This window comes from Chlorocebus sabaeus, chromosome 22 (assembly GCF_047675955.1).
Source record: "Chlorocebus sabaeus isolate Y175 chromosome 22, mChlSab1.0.hap1, whole genome shotgun sequence".
Taxonomy (NCBI): Eukaryota; Metazoa; Chordata; class Mammalia; order Primates; family Cercopithecidae; genus Chlorocebus; species Chlorocebus sabaeus.
Window position 1 is genome coordinate 33,844,139 of NC_132925.1, and position 21,000 is coordinate 33,865,138.

The window sequence follows — 21,000 nt, forward strand, 5'->3', positions numbered from 1 at the left end:
TATAATCTATGTGGATTTCCATGCTATTTGCATTTTACCCAAATAGTGTGGGCAACTATGAGACTTCTTTGGATCCAGAGTAGATCTGCCCCAAGAATCCTGCTCTGTTTCATTCAGGCCAACCTCTTTCCTGGGATTTTTGGCCATGCTGGCTCTGAAGGTAGTGAACTCTGAGACTAAGTGTGTGGGTTCATGTGGGGACTGTAGAGGCAGAAGAGGTAGAATGAGTAGTCTCAGCATGAAGAGGCTGAAGTGCTAGCTTGGAGGTTTGTTTGGGATTCCTCTAGGAAGCTCTTCCTGGATCAGAAGAAAACGCTGGGAAAAAGATGTCTAGAATTAGGGATAACAGACACTATCTAGAAAAGGGGCGGCTCACAGTTTAATGGTGGAGGTGACAATATAACTTTTACTTTGTATCTACATGAAGTTTACAGTTTTTATAGGGCCCTTAGGAATGCAGCAAAATAGAAAGAGTACAGAACTAGGATTCAGCACATTTGAGTGCCAGTCCGTCATTAACCAGCCGGGGACAACACTTCTGGGCCTCAGTTCCCTTTTCTGTAAATGAAGGAGTGGGCAACCCAAATATGCTCTAAAAACTGTTCCATGATTCTATAAAAATAGATGAATTTCCCATGCTACCATTTTAGAAACTGGACGTAGCAGGAAAGTAAATTTATGTCTTGGGTTGGGTTCTTGGGAAATTTTGGGGTGCAAGTGGATTAGGTAGGATGAGGCTGCCCCAGGGATCTTTGTTCTATCTTTTTCTTCCCCCCTCTTTCTCCCCTCCCCTTTACCTCTCTGGTGGGAGGCAATGTGCTGTAGTGGCAAATTGACTGGACTTGGAAATCAAACAGAGATACATTTTAATCCATGCTCTGCCACTTATTGACTGTGTGTGAATGGGCAAATTTCTTAACCTCCCTCTGCTTCAGTTTCCTCATCTATAAAATGGAGTTTATCTTCCTGAAGGCTATCATAAGGGTTGAATATTTGATGTGAAAAAAGGACACAGGAGGTTTGTCATTATTCTTCCACAAATATACTAATACTGATGTTGTTTATGTTTTTTTTTTTTTTTTTTTTTTTTTGAGACAGGTCTTACTCTGTTGACCAGGCTGGAGTGCAGTTGTGCAATCACGGATCACCGTAGCCTTGATCTACTGGGTTCAAGCAATACTCCTGCTTCAGCCTCATAAGTAGCTGGGACCACAGGTGCATGCCACCATGCCCAGCTAACTTTTAATTTTTTTGTAGAGACAGCATCTTGCCATCTTGCCTAGGCTGGTCTCAAATTCCTAGGCTCAAGCAATCCTCCTGCCTTGGCCTCCCACAGTGCTGGGATTACAGGTATAAACCACTATGCCCAGCCCGTTGTTTATGTTTATGACTTTAGAACTCTGATTTCGACACGGAATTCTATGATCTTTTACTCCGCCATCTCATCCATTTTCTGTTTATTTTGCATGGAAAAAACCTGGAAATCATCAATTTTTACTTGTGCAGATTTTAATTGTCTCAAGGCTCAGCTTAGCTCACACCATAAATCTGGATGAGCTGGGTGGCACAAGGTACAAGAACTAATGGGCAGACAGAATTTTCCCACCGAGTTACAATATAAACATTATTATAGGTTTTTTAAAAATGCTGGCATTGGCCAGGCATGGTGGCTGACACCTGTAATCCCAGCACTTTGGGACGCCAAGGTTGGTGGATCACCTGAGGTCAGGAGTTCAAGACCAGCCTGGCCAATATGATGGAACCCTGTCTCCACTGAAAATACAAAAAATTAGCTGGGCCTAATGGTGGGCGCCTGTAATCCCAGCTACTCAGGAGGCAACCACTTGAACCCAGAGACAGAAGTTGCAGTGAGCCGAGGTCATGCCATTGCACTCCAGCCTGAGCAATAAGAGCGAAACTCTGTCTTGAAACAGGAAAAAAAAAAAAATGCTGGCATTAAAAGTATTCATGAGTAACAGGTAACCAACTCACTGGGAGTGTATGTATTTCCTTATTATATATTTAAGGGTAAGAGGAATAAAGACAATGCAAGGGAGGCCTTGGATTCCTTGTAAAGTCCTAGTGTACTTTAAAGTTTCAATAGCAGGCTGGGCTCAGTGGCTCACACCTGTAGTCCCAGCACTTTGAGAGGTCAAGGCGAGAGGATCACTTGAGGTCAGGAATTCAAGACCACTCTACCAAAAATATAAAAAAATTAGCCAGGTTTGGTGGCGCACACCTCTAATCCCAGCTACTTGGGAGGCTGAGGCAGGAGATTCACTAGAACCCGGGAGGCAGAGGTTGCAGTGAGCTGAGATTGTGCCACTGCACTCCAGCCTGGGTGACAGAGTGAGATTCCATCTCAAAATAAATAAATAAATAAATAAATAAATAAATAAATAAATAAGTTTTAACAGCATCGCAGCAGGTATCTGTCATGGTTACACACTAACAGCTCTTAAAAATAAATTTACTGAAGTTCAGGATACTTCATAAATTATCTATAAATTGTATCTTGATTCTGCAATCAATAAAAATAGCTTCTGTAGGTGAGAAGTTAAATGGTGAGAATTTTCAAGTTCCTTCTAAATGCAGTTTTGAATAACATTTACAAATTATTTCTGCTATACCTTTAATCTCAGTTGTTGGACGGGTGACGTTTAGGATCTGCACCAGGACTTTACAAAGAGTATCCATGTGATGGCTTTGGACAGCCACCCCGCCTGTTGCCCTCAGTCCTGAAGTCCTCCGGCAGTCCAGATGAGTTCCTACCACACTTAAAGAGTAAATGGGCAAATACAAAAGCAGGAAGTGAGCTCCTTGAGGGCAGGAGCTGTGTTATTCATTGTTGTATATCTAGAACCTGGGGAAGTGGCTGGCACTTTGCGGATACTACTTAGTGAGTCTCAGAGTCTGAGAGTACAGTCACACGTTGTTTAACTACAGGGATATGTTCTGAGAAATGCATCATTAGGTGGTGTCACTGTTGTGCAAACATCATATAGTGTACTTACACAAACCCAGATCATATGGCCTACTACGCAATTTAGGCTATATGGTGTAGTCTATTGCCTCTAGGCTATAAACCCAGACAGCATGTAACTGTACTGAATACTGTGGGCAATTGTAACCCAATGGGGAGTATTGGCATAACTCATGTAGAAAAGATACAGTAAAAATATCATATAAAAGATAAAAAATGGTGCACCTATATAGGACTCTTACCATACATGGAGCTTGCAGACTGGAAGCTGAGTTCAGCTGTTAAAACTGGGTGAGTCAGTGCGTGAGTGGTGAGTGGATGGGAAGGCCTGGGATATTACTGTATGCTACTATAGACTTTATCAACACTGTACACTCAGGCTACACTAAATTTATTTAAAAATTTTTTCTTTCTTCAATAATAAATTAATCTTGGCTTACTGTCCCTTTTTTACCTTATAAACTTAAAAATTTTTTTGACATTTTTGACTCTTTTGTAATAATACTTAGCTTAAAACACAACCACACTGGATAGCTGGACAAGAATATTTTCTTTCTTTATATACTTACTTTATATATTTTTTCTATTTTTAAAATTATTTTTTGCATTTCAAACTGCTTTTTGACATTAAGACATAATCATACACATTAGCCTAGGCCTAAACAGGGTCAGGATCATCAATATCACTCTCTCCCACCTCCACACCTTGTCCCATTAGAAGGTCTTGGAGGGCGATAACACACAGGGAGCTGTCATCTCCTATAACAATGCCTTCTTCTGAAATACCTCCTGAAGGGCCTGCCTGAGGGTGTTTTATGATTGCCTTTTTTTAAAATAAGTAGAAGTATACTCTAAAATAATGGTGAAAAGTTTAGTATAGTAAATCTATAAACCAGTAACATAGTCATTTATTATCAATATTAAGTATTATGTACTGTACACAATTGTATACTTTTACATGATTGGCAGCATCATTTTGTTTACAACAGCATCACCACAAACATATAAATAATGCGTTGAGCTACGATGTTGCAACAGCTATGACATCATTAAGCAATAGAAATTCTTCAGCTCCATTATTATCTTATGAGACCACCATTGTATATGTGGTCCACTGTTGCCCAAAATGTCATGATGTGGTCCACTATACTGGGTCCATGTTAAGCAGAAATGGAGATGCCCTGGGTAGGAACATTTTGTAGTGTTGTGAAAAGCATATCTAAGGCATGTTCTGAACCGTAAGGTTCAATAGTGAAACTACAATGGGATGTGTCATTCCGTCTTCAGATAATATCCCCATCTTGAATGATTCTGGAAGTTGAGACTCTGAGATTTCCTCTAGAGAGTAAAGGAATGGAATCAAAATGCCTTCTTAGCTAAAGTTAAAATACAAAGGTAGCAGAGTTTGAAATGAAGCCCCTGTCCCAATGTGGGACAGTGTTTCTCTTGCGGTGAGAAATTCACCTCACCAAATGTAGCCCATCAGATTCTACAGAGAGGTAGAAGCACTGGCCTTGCCATTCATATTTCCAGATACAGTGAAGGAAAGAAATGACCAAGAGGAATGAGCCTGTGAAAGTACAAGGTTAGCCTGACAGTTAATTAGAGGTTTGAAGGAAGACAGACTGGCTGTTCTAGAAGGTGGTTTACTGGCTGATTTCAAGGACCCCTGCAAGTTGAGAATGATGAGATCTGTTCATTTTTCCTTCAGTGTAATGAATCATGCCTCCGATGACAATTTTGTGTGAGTCATGTTTTGTCAGCTTCTTTCTGAATGATTGCGTATCACTCGGGAGCTCCCCAATCATTTGAAGATTGTCAGAATGAAGTCAGATTTTAGCTGGGGAGGTAGAATGTTCTGTTTTGGAGGACACATTTGGTTATACCTGACAAGCAGGGACGTCCTGGCTCCAGGAATCTTCTTCCTACTGCATGCCGGAGGACACTGCACAGTCCTTCTGAGTGGGCCGACAGCCTGGCAGCTAGAAACGGGTACAAGGAGTGTTCCCTCCTCTGTTCCCTCAGCAAGACAGGATCTTGAGGAAGGCTTTCCGGAACTCGATATTGAAGGTGGTATAGATCACGGGGTTGAGGGCGCTATTCACATAGCCCAGCCATGTCGTGGCACTGTAAAGCTCTGGGGACACGTGGCATGTCTGGCAGTGGGTATTGAGAACATGGGTCAAGAAGAAAGGCAGCCAGCAGACAATGAAGGCCCCTATGTTGCCAAAGAAGAGAGAAACTGGGTAAGGGATTTGCTTATTCCTTTTGTTATAACATGAGAATGACTCACGGTTGTCTACTTTATGCCAGCCACCAAGCTAGAAGTTTTGCATACCCACTTACTTTTTTTTATAACAACCCTAGGCTGGGTGCAGTAGCTCACTCTTGTAATCCTAGCACTTTGGGAGGCCGAGGCGGGTGGATCACCTGAGGTCAGGAGTACAAGACCAGTCTGGGCAACATGGTGAAACCCTGTCTCTACTAAAAATACAAAAATTAGCTTGGCGTGGTGGTGCGTGCCTGTAATCCCAGTTACTCAGGAGGCTGAAGCAGGAGAATCGCTTGAGCCCAGGAGACAGAGGTTGTAGTGAGTCAAGACTGCGCCATTGCACTCCAGCTTGGGTGACAGAGTAAGACTCCATCTCAAAAAAACAAAACAAAACAAAACCAAAAAAACAAAACAAAACAAAACAAAACAAAACAAAACAAACCCCAACCCTGTGAAGTAGGTGTGATTAGCCAATTTTTTTTTAGGTGAGAAAACTGCAAGCTAATGTTTTTGATTCACTTTGGCCTTTGTTACTAAATCAATTTTCTAGTTTAGTCTCTAGGTAGTTCTTTACTAATCTTTTTCTTTTCTTTTTCAATTCAATTCAGACATTTATTTAATGTCTACCTATGCAAAACTTGATCCTAGGCACTGATAGGTATGAAGACCTTCAAGATGTGACTGACATAGTTTCTGCTGTCGAGGAGATTACATCTAGGAGTTCTAGTAAACTCCCTGATACAGGAGAGAGTTGGGGTTTGTCAGTGACACTGAACAGGATGAATTGCCTTCACTAACTCTATAGCGTACCTCTGATTTATTCATTTTTAATTTCTTTATTTAAATAAAGTTCAGGCTGGGCACAGTGGCTCACACCTGTAATCTCAGCACTTTGGGAGGCCAACGTGGGTAGATCACCTGAGGTCAGGAGTTCAAGTCCCAGCCTGACCAACATGGCCAAACCCTGTCTTTACTAAAAATACAAAAATTAGCTGGGCGTGGTGGTGCATGCCTGTAATCCTAGCTACTTGGGAGGCTGAGGCAGGAGAATCACTTGAACCCGGGAGGCAGAGGTTGCAGTGAGCCAAGATCGTGCCATTGCACTCCAGCCTGGGTGACAGAGTAAGACTCTGTCTCAAATAAATAAATAAATACATTTCATATTTTATGACTCTAAAAATTACCCCGATTCTGGTGGGATGTGGTGGCTCACGTCTATAATGCCAGCGCTTTGGGAGGCTGAGATGGGAGGATTGCTTGACGCCATGAGTTTGAGACCAGCCTGGGCAACATAATGAGACCCTGTCACTACAAAAAACAAATAAAAATTAAAAAATTAGCTGGTCATGGGGGCATACGCCTGTAGTTCTAGCTACTCGGTGGGCTCGGGCAGGAGGATTACTTGAGCCCAGGAGTTCAAGGCTGCAGTGAGCTATGATTGTGCCACCATACTCCAACCTAGGCAGCAGAGTCAGACCATGTCTCAAAAAAACAAAAACCAAAAAACCTTGATTGTATGCATTATGGAAAGCTTGGTAAATCAGGTAAGTAGGAAAAAAGGAATAAGCACCCACCACTCAAAGACAATTACTTTGGATATCTTGGTGAATTTCTTTCCAGTCTTTTTTACTCTGTATTTAAAATAATCTAGATTTTATCACACCATATCACAGTAGTGTTTTGCATCCCTATTTTTATCACGTAATATTTTAAAATAACTAAGCATTTATTAAATATCCAATATGTACCAGTTTTATTGAATCATTAACTTATTTATTGTTTGATTTATGTGTTCTAGCTCCATATAATGGACAGCACAACACAGCTCAGTTAAGTGGCTTGTTCAGCTTCATAAATTTTAGCCTAGATCTTTTGAATTTCCACCAGAGTTAGCATTTATACACAAATACCTTTCAGTTATATTGTGAACATTTGATAAATATTACTGTCATCAAATTTCTAATTTCTGTCAAATGTGGCTACCTTAACATCTTCCACCAGCTCCACTTAACACAACCTAACCCAACCCAACCCAACTCAAGTCAACCCAAACTTACCAAGCACAATGGCCACCATCTGGGTTGCCTTCTTCTCCCGAAGTGGCACCCCACGAGGTTGCAGGGGCCCCAGCTTCAGAGATGTTGATAATCTGCCATTGCTGAGTTTTCGAACCTCTAAGCTGAGCTTGGGTGCTATGGTGGGACTCAGGGAGTTCCGAGTCCTCTCCTCTCTTTTCAACTCTCCTCCTCTTTCTTGGAAGCCTGGTCCACCCAAGGCAGTGTCTTGGCAGATGCTGTAGTAACGCTTCAGCTCCAGATGTGCCCGGTCAGGAGAGAGGGTCTGCAGGTGCAACAAGAGGGAATCTTGACATTTCTGGGGGTATTGTTTATCTTCTGAATGTTCATGAAAGGGCCAGATAATTCAAAGAAGGAAGTAGGGGAGCATAGTTGAGGGAAACCTACAAAGGGGACACCTGAGAGAGCGGTGGGACCATGAGAAGTTAAGGGAAATAAAATTTGCTTTAGACTTTAGAACTAAAAAACACCCACCATATCATCAGAGTGAACAGGCAACCTACAGAATGGGAGAAAATTTTTGCAATCTATCCATCTGACAAAGGTCTAATATCCAGAATCTACAAGAAACTTAAACAGATTTGCAAGAAAATAAACAACCTCATTAAAAAGTGGGCAAAGGATATGAACAGACACTTCTCAAAAGAAGACATTTATGTAACCAATAAACATATGAAAAAAAGCTCATCATCACTGGTCATTAGATAAATGCAAATCAAAACCACAATGCGATACCATCTCACACCAGTTAGAATGATGATCATTAAAGAGTCTGGAAAACAACAGATGCTGGTGAGGATGAGGATAAATAGGCACGCTTTTACACTGTTGGTGGGAGTGTAAATTAGTTCAACCATTGTGGAAGACAGTGTGGCGATTCCTCATGGATCTAGAACCACAGATACCATTTGACCCAGCAATCCCATTACTGGGTATATACCCAAAGGATTATAAATCATTCTACTGTAAAGACACATGCACACATATGTTTATTGCAGCACTATTTACAGTAGCAAAGACTTGGAACCAACCCAAATGCCCATCAATAATAGACTGGATAAAGAAAATGTGGCACATATATACCATAGAATACTATGCAGCCATAAAAAAGAATGAGTTCATGTCCTTTGCAGGAACATGGATGAAGCTGGAAACCATCATCCTCAGCAAACTAACACAGGAACAGAAAAGTAACCACCACATGTTCTCACTCATAAGTGGGAACTGAACAATGAGAACACATGGACACAGGGAGGGGAACATCACACACTGGGGCCTGTCAGGGGATGGAGGGCAAGGGGAGGGAGAGCATTAGGACAAATACCTAATGCATGCAGAGCTTAAAACCTAGATGATAGGTTGATAGATTCAGCAAACCACAATGGCGTACGTATACCTATGAACGAACCTGCACGTTCAGCACATGTACCCCAGAACTTAAAGTTAAAAAATAAAGCAGCACCCACCACATATAGAACATTTGATAATCACAACAGCCCCTTGAGCAGGGTAGCACAGAATTGTAGTCTGGCCTTTTTGAGTTAGAATGACCTGGTGATACAGAGAAACACATTAAGTGACACTGCTATGACATAAGCCCTAAAATGTGGAGTGTGGGAAACTCCACAAGACAAATGACTCAGTTTCTTCAACAAATTTAAAATTTAAACTTCCATTACAACAACAATGACAATACTTAACAGTTGCAAAATATGTGCCTTATTTGAATTGTGATTCAAACAAACCAACTGTAAAATAATTTACAAGATAATTGGGGAAATTCAAACATCGATTGGACATTTAGTGATATTAGAAAACTATTATTAATTTTTTAATGTAATGTGGTATTATGGTTATGTGTCTTATAAAACAGTATGTATTCTTTTTTTTCTTTTTTTTGAGATGGACTTTCACTCTTGTTGCCCAGGCTGGAGTGCAGTGGCACGATCTAGGCTCACCACAACCTCCGCCTCCTGGGTTCAAGAGATTCTCCTGCCTCAGCCTCCCAAGTAGCTGGGATTACAGGCATGTGCCACCACACCTGGCTAATTTTGTATTTTTAGTAGAGATGGGTTTCTCTATGTTGGTCAGGCTGGTTGCAAACTCCTGACGTCAGGTGATCCGCCCACCTTGGCCTCCCAAAGTGCTGGGATTACAGGTGTGAGCCACTGCACCCGGCCAACGGTCTGAATTCTTTAGAGGATCTTGCAGAAATATTTTGGGTTGAAATAACATGGTGTTTAGGATTTGCTTCATAGCAATCCAGTGGGGATGTGTGAACATAGGTGGGATTGTAGATGAAATAAGGTTGGCCATGAGTTGATCACTACTGAGGCTTCCTGATGGCTACTGGGGGTTTGTTATATTTGTCTTTCTACTTTTTTATTTTTGAAAACTTCCATTACAGAAAGTTAAAAAAAGAAAACCCAGAATTTTCTTCTCAGCTTTCTTACTTAGTAGATGTATCTTTAGGCAAGTTAATTTAATATCTCTGAGCTTCATTTGTAAAACAGAAAAGAAATAGGGGAAAATGGGTTTGGGATGAGTAGCCTCCGAGAATGGAAAACTGAAGTATGTTAATTTTTCTGGTATGGATGGGGAGATGTGTGTGTGCCCAACTTGAACTTCTTTTCATGTTTGAAGGATCAAACCCTTGTGTCAGTCTCGAACAGGAGGCAGAACTCAACTCCTCAACTCCCCTTACTGATGCCGTAAAAGCCAGATATTCACTTCACACCTCCATCCCCACGCAGCTAGAACTCAGGCATGTGCACCAAGCCCAGTCAACTGCAGATTCACAGCTGAGACTTTGAACTGGAACTTGTAAAGCAGGGAGACTTCAGAACTCCTCCAGTAGTGGTGACATTCAATGTCCAGTGTCCTAGGTCTTCTAACCAGATAATTTCTTAGGCATGAAAAGCATCTTTTTGAAGCTCTTCTTCAACCTTCTCATTGAGCCTGTGAGCCACCTGACAGCTCTCCAGTAAATCTGTTTTCTACGTAAGTTAGTCAGTGTCAGCAACCAAAACCCTCACTTTGGTTTCGTTAGTTCAAGAAAGCAGTTTTCTAGATACACAGAGCTGGCACATTGTACATACTCAGAATGAATGAATGAATGCAAGGGGTCTTCAAGATGATTTAGTGTTATTTATTTATTTATTACTTTTAGTAGAGATGAGTTCTTGCTATGTTGGCCAGGCTGGTCTTGAATTCCTGGGCTCAAGTGATCCTCCTATCTTGGCCTTCAAAAGTGTTGGGATTACAGGTGTGAGCCACCATACCCAGCCAATTTAGGTTTTTAAAATTTTTATTTATTTATTTACTGAGACAAAGTCTCACTCTGTCACCCAGGCTGGAGTGCAGTGGCATGATCTCGGCTCATTGCAACCTCTGCCTCCCAGCTTCAAGTGATTTTCCTGCCTCAGCCTCCTTAGTAGCTGGGATTACAGGTACCCACCACCACACCTGGCTAATTTTTGTATTTTTAGTAGAGATGGGGTTTCACTATTTTGGCCAGACTGGTCTTGAACTCCTGACCCTAAGTGATCCACCCGCCTCAGCCTCCCAAAGTGCTTGGATTACAAGCATGAGCCACCATGCCTGGCCTAGAGTTTTTTTAAAAAATTGTACTCCACAGAGGTATTCTTAGGAATTCTAGAATAATATACATTTTTTTCTTGAAGATTTAAAAAATTTGTATATAATAATTTTACATATTTATGGGGTAAATGCAATATTTTGATACATGCATACAATGTGTAATGATCAAATCAGGCTAGTCATTGCTTCAAACAATTATCATTTCTTTGTATTGGGAGCATTTCTAATCTTTTCTTCTAGGTGTTCTGAAATATATAAAAACTGCTGTTAAGTATAGTCACCCTGCTGTGCTATTAGACACTAGAATTTGTTCCTTCTATTTAATTGTATGTTTATACCCATGAATCCACCTCTCTTCCTTGCCCCTTCCCCCATCTCCTTCCTAGCCTCTGGTAACCATGAATCTACTCTCTATTTTCATGATAACCACTTTTTTTTTTTAGCTCCCATAGGTGATTGAGAACATGTGATATTTGTCTTTCTATGTCTGGCTTATTTCACTTAACATTACCTCAAGTTAAGAGAATATGTGTTTAAAATTTTTTGGTTTTATTTTGATGGCATTTTCTAATAATTAAAATAAGCATATCTCATTTTATCTGAATGCCTATTTACAATAGAGATTATGGTTTTTTTTTTTTTTTTTTTTTTGGTGTTGTTTTGTTTTTTGTGTTTTTTTTTTGTTTGTTTTTGAGACGGAGTCTCCCTCTGTCGCCCAGGCTGGAGTGTAGTGGTGCAATCTCAGCTCACCGTGACCTCTGCTTCCCGGGTTCGAGTGATTCTTGTGCCTCAGCCTCCTGAGTAGCTGGGATTATAGGTGCATGCCACTACGCCTGGCTAATTTTTATATATTTTTAAGTAGAGTCGGGGTTTCACCATGTTGGTCAGGCTGGTCTCAAACTCCTGACCTTGTGATGTGCCCGCCTCGGCCTCCCAAAGTGCTGGGATTACAGGCATGAGCCACCATGCCCAGCCCCAAGATTATGTTTATAATTAAACTGGCACCTACTGATCTTCTGAAAGTGACAATATTTGACTTCTAACGCGTTATTTCTAAAACTAGGGGATGGGAAACAAATTCTTGGGTTTGCCTAAGAAATCCCATATTTAGCTGGGTGTAGTGGATGAGATGAGAGGATTACTTGAGCCCAAGAGTTCAAGGCTGCAGTGAGCTGTGATCACACCACTGCACTCCAGCCTGGGGAACAGAGTGAGACTCTGTCTCAAAAAACAAAAAAAACAAAAAAAACTCAGATTTGAAAACATTGATCTAGTATACCCTGTTTCCATTTTACAGATATGGAAATTCAGTCCTATAGTAGGAAAATGATTCTTCCAAGATTATATATTGGTGAGTGTATTTTTCAGCTCTGTGCAAAACCTGTTCACTACTTCCATGACTGACATGAGGAAACACTGGATTTCTCTGGGTCTGGCTGGCAGAGCCCTCCACTCCCAGATGGCAGGACAGAACCTAATTCTCCACACTCTTGGAAATGCCAGCCTCTTGGCTGTCCCATCTCTCGTTTGTATTCAATATTTTTCCTCCTTTTGGCCTTGAAGCCTCCTCAGACCTTGGATCAGCCATAGGCAACTTTGAGCTGCATAGCTATTATCATTTAAAATGATTATCTCCAATTACTATACCAGGCCTGTGTAAAAAGTCATTAACTATACCGAGATTGAACAAAGCTCAGACCTTAATTATTACAAATTTTTGAAGTTTTATTTCTAATGTGGAATTCAGAGAGAGGAATACTGTTCTTGTATCTAACACCTCCAGATTCCATTCTGCACTCTGCTAGCTGGGCGAGGCAGGCCTGGCTTGAATTGCAAGAACAAGACTAATGGTGACCATGAAATTGTCTTCGTTTTTCCCACATTCAGTAGTAAATATGGCACTTGGAATTTTCCTTTCTCTGCCTGGTTTTTGCTCTGCCCATGTGTGTTCCCTTGATGTCTGTTTCCTCTAATGCAGGTGGCCTTGGATGGCATTGTCACACTGTGTGCAAGAGTCATTGGCTCCAGTCACTAAGGTCAAGCCCAACAGTCATATGCTTTCTGAATTATCATCTGATGAATTCTATTCTGCAGCTTAAATTAGGAGGCATTTCAGATCTTGTCTTATAGATATATGTGTGGCAATCAGGGCAAGGTTTCATTCTGGGGTGAGAGTAGAATCAAGATAAGCCAGTATTGTGGGAAAAGGTCTCTTATTCTTTCTCTATGATTAAAGACATGGCCCACTTACCATTTTTCCTGTGGCATCTGATGGAAATCAGGCCCTTACTGAAAACTGCCAAATGGGGTGCAGCTGCAGACAAGAAGACTAGGGGTGGGGGGTTGAAGGAGGAACAGTCAGTTGTGGGTCTAGCCATGTCATAGGTAGCCATGTGACGTAATAATATTTTGAATGCAATACTTTCATATCCTCAGCCTTGGGTCTTGATCTTCTCTTTCATGGGGATTAATAGCCTTATTTCACTCAAGCCTTGGCACTCCAACTTAAGAGTCTGGCCTTCATTCATACTTTTGACATCATCAAAGACCTTAAGAGGTCATCAAAGATAATCTAGGTCATCAGGCCGGGCGCTTATGCCTGTAATCCTAGCACTTGGGGAGGTTGAGGTGGGCAGATCATTTGAGGCCAGGTGTTAGAGACCAGCCTAGCCAACATGGCAAAACCCTGTCTCTACTAAAAATACAAAAATTAGCCAGATGTGTTGGTGGGCACCTGCAATCCCAGCTACTCAGGAGACAGAGGCACGAGAATGTCTTGAACCCAGTTGGCACAGGCTGCAGTGAGCTGACATCATGCCACTGCACTCTAGTCGGGGTGACAGAGCGAGACTCTGTCTCAAAAAAAAAAAAAAAAAAGATTATCTAGGTCATCAAAGATTAATCTAGACACTCAAATTGGATCTGCCTTCAAGATCAAACTCAATTCTTACTCTGTCTATGGAGCCCTTTCCTCAGTGTATTAGTCTGTTTTCATGCTGCTAATAAAGACATATCTGAGACTGGGTAGTTTATAAAGAAAAAGAAGTTTAATGGATTCACAGTTCCATGTGGCTGGGGAGGCCTCACAATCATGGTGGAAGGTGAAAGGCATGTCTTACATGGCAGCAGACAAGAGAAAATTTGTGCAGGGAAACTCCTCCTCATAAAACCATCAGATCTCGTGAGACTTATTCACTATCATGAGAACAGTAGGGGGAAGACCCACCCCCATCATTCAGTTGCCTCCCACTGGGTCCCTCCCATGACATGTGAGAATTGTGGGAGCTACAATTTGAGATGAGATTTGGGTAGGGACATAGCCAAACCATATACTAAGCATATTGGTTTTTCTCTTCTATAGCCTCCAGAGCACTTCATAATTGAGTGCTTAATTGTCTTCACCTCACATTTGGCAAACATCCTATTCAGCTCTGGGCTCTTCATTAACTTTGAGCAGAGGGGTGCTTTATTTGCTTGTCTAGATTCTAAGCTCCATGAAGGCAGAGGCTGTTTAACGTTACCACTGTCCCTTCCTTAGTAGATTTCAAGTGATCGGTATACATCCATTCATACTTCAAGTACATCGTGGGAAAGCTACTAAGTGCCAGGCAATGGGGTAAGGAGAAATTAAAGCCCTAGAAATTGGAAGGTCATCGCAGAGGCAATGATATTTCTTTTCAGAGCCTAGAAAGAGCCAGTAAAATGCTTTATCAGCACCGTATCCCACTGGCTTGTCAGTTCCTTGACACAGGGACAGATCCAGTAAGGAAAAAAGGTTTTGATGGACCCCAGTGATCCTTGGGATGAGTGTTTTAGACAAAAAGTCAGTTCTGGGAACCCACCAGCAGTGCAAGGTACAACTGCTGCACTTAAACTTCAAAACCTGTGGGACATCTGAACTGCTGCCCATTTGGGGAAAATGAAAGACTTTGAAGGGAAGCAGAACAAGCCCAGGAGCTATCCAATCACTTTGCCAGGTAAGGTAGGCTCTAGAGACAACTATCAGTGTTTTCTTGAGATTGGATTTCCTACCTTCAAAGCACAGCCAATATTAGCAGATTACAAAGTGGGTGTCAGATTTGTGTTTCCAATGTAGCTAAACGGCAAAATCGTGCACTGCTGGACACAGGCTGGGAAGTCAGGAGATTGTGTGTTGTCTTCCCTCTACCCACTCCAGGGTGCTTACTTGTTGAGGGAAGCCAGGCCTGACACTGTTGCACTGACTGTTCTGTCGAGTGAGGATCCTTTTCCGTCTCCTTTGTTTTAACACCACATAGATTCTGGCATAGACAAGGACAGTCACTCCAAAGGGCAAGTAGAAGGACACCACTGAAGAGTAGATGACAAAATCAGGGTTGGAGATGGAGCAGACAGTGGGGTCCCCTGTGGATGAGAAGAGGGGAGGTAAAGCAGTTAGCAAGTATCAGAACTCAGTAGGGAGGGTAAAACACGGCCCCATGTCACACATGGTGCCTGCACCTTCTGCTGCACAGCAGGTGGGGAGGATGCAGTCTCAGATACGTATACTGTCAGGTCAGTGAGGATAGAAGGTCTAATTCATCTTTGAGTTTCTCAGAGTTTACTTAAAAAGAAAATTTACCAACAATCATGTTCCAGACACTGGGGCTACAAAGATGAATGAGACACCATGTCTGCTCTCAAGGGAGCAAACAGTCTAGACAGATGATCCCTTTCATAGGATGTCACAAGTGTTACACAGAGACATGCAGCCTGGGAGGCAACAGGGCAGAGGCTCCCAGGAGGGATGCAGCCCCCAGAAAAGGGCCTGCTGGTGTGGAGGCATTCGAGACTTGTTGGAATGCAATGAAAGGAAGAAGCCTTATTTGCTGAGAATGCCAGTTCTCCAATTTTGAATCTGGGATGGAGGCAGGTGGTAGCTGAATACAAGACAGAGATTTGATTTTTCAGGGAATCCCAGCACTTGTTAGAGATGGGATGGGGAAAAGGCGGGTAATGCTATTGTGACATGGAGAATGTGCATTTAGAAGGGTCTTTGTCCCTGCTTTATGTCCTGAAATGTTCCTGCCGTTTCTCCTTGGGAGGTCCCTGTAGCTTTGCCTTCTTCATAGCAGATACTGAGATTCTTCCAAGGCCCAAGATGGGCCTGAAACGTGCCCCATCTTGAAAAAGAAAAGAAAAGCAAACTAATATCTGCCAGGCGATGAGCCAAGAGCTTCGTACACCTTATCCTACCTAATAATTATGGCAATATTATATGAGGCAGGTGCCATTACTGTCTCTCTTCTCAGATGAGCAGACTAAAACTCAGAGAGGTTCAGTAAGTAGCCCGAGGTTGCACTTGAAAAATATGTTCCTGCAGCCAGTTTTATGCCCAAGCCAATGTTCCTTCTGTAGTTTTAACTCCCCATCCCCCTTTACTATTGTGACATGGAACATCTGTGTTTCATCCAGCACTGTCAGCAACAACAGTTGGTACACCCAGCCAGTCTTCATAATGGGTTGGGGATTCTCCAACCCCAAAGTTGGCCTTGGAAGATGAAGCCTTAGGTGTGGGCTGGTGGGGAGAGGGCAGTGGCCATGTAGGCTTCTTATTCTGCTTCTTGGTTTTCTGAGGTAGGTGGAAGTCAGAGAACTTCCTGATAGAGGATAGAGAATAGGGCTGCTATTTATTAACTGTGTGATCTTGGACACATTTCTTTTATTTATTTATTTATTTATTTATTTATTTATTTAGATGGAATTTCGCTCTTGTTGCCCGGGCTGGAATGCAGTGGCTCGATCTCAGCTCACCAAAACCTCCACCTCCCAGGTTCAAGCGATTCTCCTGCCTCAGCCTCCCGAGTAGCTGGGATTACAGGCATGGGCCACCATGCCCAGCTAATTTTTTTTGTATTTTTAGAAGAGACGGGGTTTTTCCATGTTGGTCAGGCTAGTCTCGAATTCCCGACCTCAGGTGATCCACCCGCCTTGGCCTCCCAAAGTGCTGGGATTACAGGCGTGAGCCACTGCGCCCAGCCGACACGTTTCTCAAATATGCAAAGCTTCAGTTTTATTATCTGTTAAAAAAAAAAAAAAAAAAAAGGGACAGAAATATTTTATAGTAGTTGTGAGATTTAATGAGAATAAATGATAGCTATTATTTATATTTATTTATTATTTCTCTCCCTGAGCTTTTTGAACTGAAAGGGAAGGTATCATCTGGAATGGAAATTTGGAGACAGACTTACAGGGAACAATGTTTGTGGGAGAAGGAAGGGAATAAAAGCTAAGAACTAAAATGAAAAGAGTGTGCTCAGTGATGCATTTTAATGACAACTTTGCCACTAGAATCTTTACAAGCTACTCCTAAATTCTCTGGTTCTCTGAAGAGAAGGTAAAATTCAGGTGAATTTCATGTTGTTTCACCAACGCCTGTGTCATCATCCTTTAGAAAATGGCTCACAGGGGCCAGGCACGGTGGCTCATGCCTGTAATCCCAGGGCACTTTGAGAGGCCAAGGAGGGTGGATCACAAGGTCAGGAGTTGAAGACCAGCCTGACCAACATGGTTGAAACCTTGTCTCTACTAAAAATACAAAAATTAGCCGGGCGTGGTAGTGCGCGCCTGTAATCCCAGTTACTCAGGAGGCTGAGGCAGGAGAATCGCTTCAACCCGGGAGGTGGAAGTTGCAGTGAGCCGAGATTACACCACTGCACTCCAGCCTGGATGACAGAGCGAGACGCTGTCTCAGAAAAAAAAAAAAAAAAGAAAGAAAAAAGAAAAAAAGAAAAAGAAAATAACTCATAGGCTCTGCGTAGTTCACCAAATTGGCATCTCCTGGTATTCAGGGGTGATGGAGTTGGGAAGAGGGATGGGGTGGCAGTCTTTCAGAATCTCTAGGGAGCCATGTTGGTGGTGATCCGCCCCTTCTCTGAAGTCAGCTTTTCTGTTGTCAGCGTCTGACAACAGACTATTCTACTATTCTTTTAACTTTTTGTGCAACTAAGCTCCCCCTCCCCCAACCTAGCTCCAGTGCTCTGAAAACTAGGTGAGATGTTCTACTGATGAATTCAAATAAATGGCACCCCTCCATTTCCTTCTTTCAAAGGTGGTTTTAAATCCTGCCTGTCATGAGGAGGCATTTCACATGTCTCATGTGTGAGAAGAGGCCAGCGGGGTGGCACTGCCCATCTTGTTGCCATCTTTGGTGTCCCGGATATTCCCTGTTGGTCCCTCCACCTAACTTTCTACCTTTTCCTACCCACTCTGGGTTCTGGGAGGCTGACCTCTAAATTTTATGTATGAGCTATCTCTTTTATAAAAAGTCAGGGTCAGAAGGGGGTATGATATGCTTCTATTTGTGTAAAAATGAATACACATACACATACATAAACATATATGTGTACAGACATGCACACTGTTGCAAGCATTATCTTGCAAGAATATTGTTTGTTTCTAGGGAGGGAGATGGCAGAATTTAGTAATCTGGGGTAGAAGGGAGACCTACATATAAGTATGTATGTGTCTCATGACACCTTATGAATGTTCTATGTGCAAACATTTATTTCTCCATTAAAAATATTGAAAGAGAGAGTTGAGAGGGCAGATAGCTATTTCAGGGTCTCTCGTCAACGAAGGCTCTCACATATAATCACAGAACCTGCATTACCATCCCTTCCTTCCTCCCCTACCTAAGCAAACTGCTTCCCTTCCTTAGATCAAGCATTGCAGCCTCTTCCAGAATGTCCCCACTGCAGGCAGAGTGACACTGGAGGTGGGTGGCCAATGAGTAGGGCCTGCCCCAGCCCCCAGCAGGCCTGGCCCTGGGTGTGTGTGTGTCCTGTTGGCAGGGCACAGTGATGCACCACACAGCAGCAGTTCTGAAATCTTCTCTGCTATGTACCAAAGAGGTGAGGAAGGCAGTAAGGCCCCCCAGAGGCTGGCTTCCCCAGGAGATGAGGTGCCTTGCTTTGATGATTTAACGGCAAGAGTGTTGTTTTGTTAGCACAATAGTTATTGAGCAAATGCATAAACAGTAAATAAATGAGCAAAATGTACAGATGAGCATTTTATGTAAACACATGAGCAGTCACTGACCAGAGGATAATGGAGAAGGCCTGTCCCGGGGAGGGGAGGTTACTGCTCCTCTGAGATTAGAGATGCTTATCCCAACTATTCTCAACATTTCAGGAAGAAAGGATGATGATGAAGAGTCATCTATTTACTCATTCAACAAATTTTATGGAGCACCTACTATGTTTAAAGCACTGTGCTGGGGGAAAAAGACAAAGGCGTCTATGAGGCTTTTGCGGGCTGTCTTGGGAAACTGAGCCCCACCATGATGTGAACAGCTTGGCTCAGAGCAGGTTTACTTGAAAGATTCATGAACTTGAAACTAATTGACAGATTTGACCCCAACTTGATTCCAAAGACATGTGGTGCCAATGAATCTGAGTTTAGGATGAGCCTATTATTCTTTTAACTTTGTGCTTCTACTATTCTTTTAACTTCTTGTGCAACTAAGCTCCCCCTCCCCCAACCTAGCTCCAGTGCTCTGAAAACTAGGTGAGATGTTCTATTGATGAAATCAAATAAATGGGACTCCTCCATTTCCTTCTTTCAAAGGAAAATCAAGCCAGCTGATACAGTTTTCTTAACTTTAAGTTTCTCCTCCTTTAAAGGGTTCTTAAACCCTTATCACCAGCTTATTCACTCTTTGCTTATTCATTCTAGTTTTTAAAAATAACACAATAGCTTTCTGATTTAGCAGGAATTTAAATACTAGTTATTTTTCTTATCTATGCAATGAAAGGGTTGGGCTGCTCATTCAGGGATCTTCAGAGTTTCCTTTAGCACCAGCACACCATGCTCTGCTGTGTTAGGGTCTGTTGATGATGTGAAAATTACCTAGACTGCTGGGCCTCTGCTGGGAGTTAAGGCAACCCTGGCCAGCCAGGCCCCTACCTCGGAACTCTCTCACCCAAAACCCTGCCTCATGTTGACCTTTTATCTGAGAACAGGAGCAACTCCAAGTTGGAAGAGACTGAAGTTCAACTTTTCTGTATCTTATGTTCTCTAATAATTCACAATTGCATGTGGCAGCCCTTGGCATTAAAAAGAAGAGCTCTGTCAGAAAGTTCTTTTTTTGTGTTGCACTTATTAGTGGAAGTCCAGCTGCTTCCAATATCAGGTGTTATTGGCAGGATCCTGCCCTCTCCCCCTCTATTTTTCACAGAAGGAGTAGACAAAAATGACTGAGAAGAGTCCTTTATATTGGGCTTTCAAATGAACTTGGGAACTTCCTTATAAATGAGAGAATTGCTGCAGGAACCCACATCTATCAAGATAATGAAGCTGTACAGTGAAGGTCAGCTTGAGGCAGAGGAGGACAGCTGGGCCTGAGCTTCGCTTACTAAGTCCCCTAACTGTGTTCTAGGAAGGGGCGACTGATCTCTAAAACCATCAGCAGAACTCTTACGGCTGCAGACGTATAGTTACATTTTGATGTATAAACTTTTCCAATAAATAATAGCAACCATAACACCAGCTAATATTTACTGAGCTCCTACAATGGAACCTGACACTTTGACACAGTATGTGAATACTTGGAGGGCTTGCTAGAGTGCTATTAATACACTTAAAAGTAAAAGAGAGAGGTTATGAGAGATGAGGGAGAAGTGAGAGCGCACATGCTGTCACAGGCCTTTTCTGCCTTCTCGATTCTGTATTTGAAAATCCTTTTGGAAAAAATTTTCCTGAATTTTGTTTCTGGAACAATAATGATCTCACTGGTGGCAACAACACTGCAATTCATCATTCTTCTTCACTCCGGATGTCAACATTAACCGAGAACTTGGTCTAATGTCAGAATTTGGGACTGTTTCAACTGTTTCCAGTGTGGTGTGTCTGTGCGAGTGAATAAGACCGCCTCCACCAAGAATGAGTCAGCGGAACCACAGTCAGCCCAGCTGATGTTGGCAGGGATTTGCTGTTGGCTAGCGGGTAAGCAGTGCCTTGGTCTAGCAGTGGTGAGTTTCCCACACTAGAAATTCCAACTAAGAATGCATTTTCATATAGAAATAAGGTTACAGAAGGTGACTTAGTTATCA

At 42.3% G+C, this 21,000-nt stretch overlaps 1 protein-coding gene across 3 annotated transcripts in view; it reads right to left on the reverse strand.

Annotated features, from left to right (window-relative positions):
• Window positions 1–3,870: 3,870 nt before the first annotated feature.
• Window positions 3,871–21,000, reverse strand: part of DRD3 (dopamine receptor D3) — a 51,847-nt gene continuing 34,717 nt past the window's right edge. Inside the window, exons 4-7 of one of the 3 annotated variants that reach the window (XM_073009616.1) lie at window positions 15,117–15,313; window positions 7,460–7,595; window positions 7,313–7,360; window positions 5,005–5,201 (exon numbers count right to left, since the gene is read on the reverse strand). In XM_073009616.1, the coding sequence (XP_072865717.1) occupies window positions 5,005–5,201; window positions 7,313–7,360; window positions 7,460–7,595; window positions 15,117–15,313 (578 nt within the window). Of the gene's footprint in view, window positions 5,202–7,312; window positions 7,596–15,116; window positions 15,314–21,000 lie in introns of all 3 variants that reach the window. The other 2 variants (XM_007985759.3, XM_073009615.1) reach the window with 2 other exon arrangements.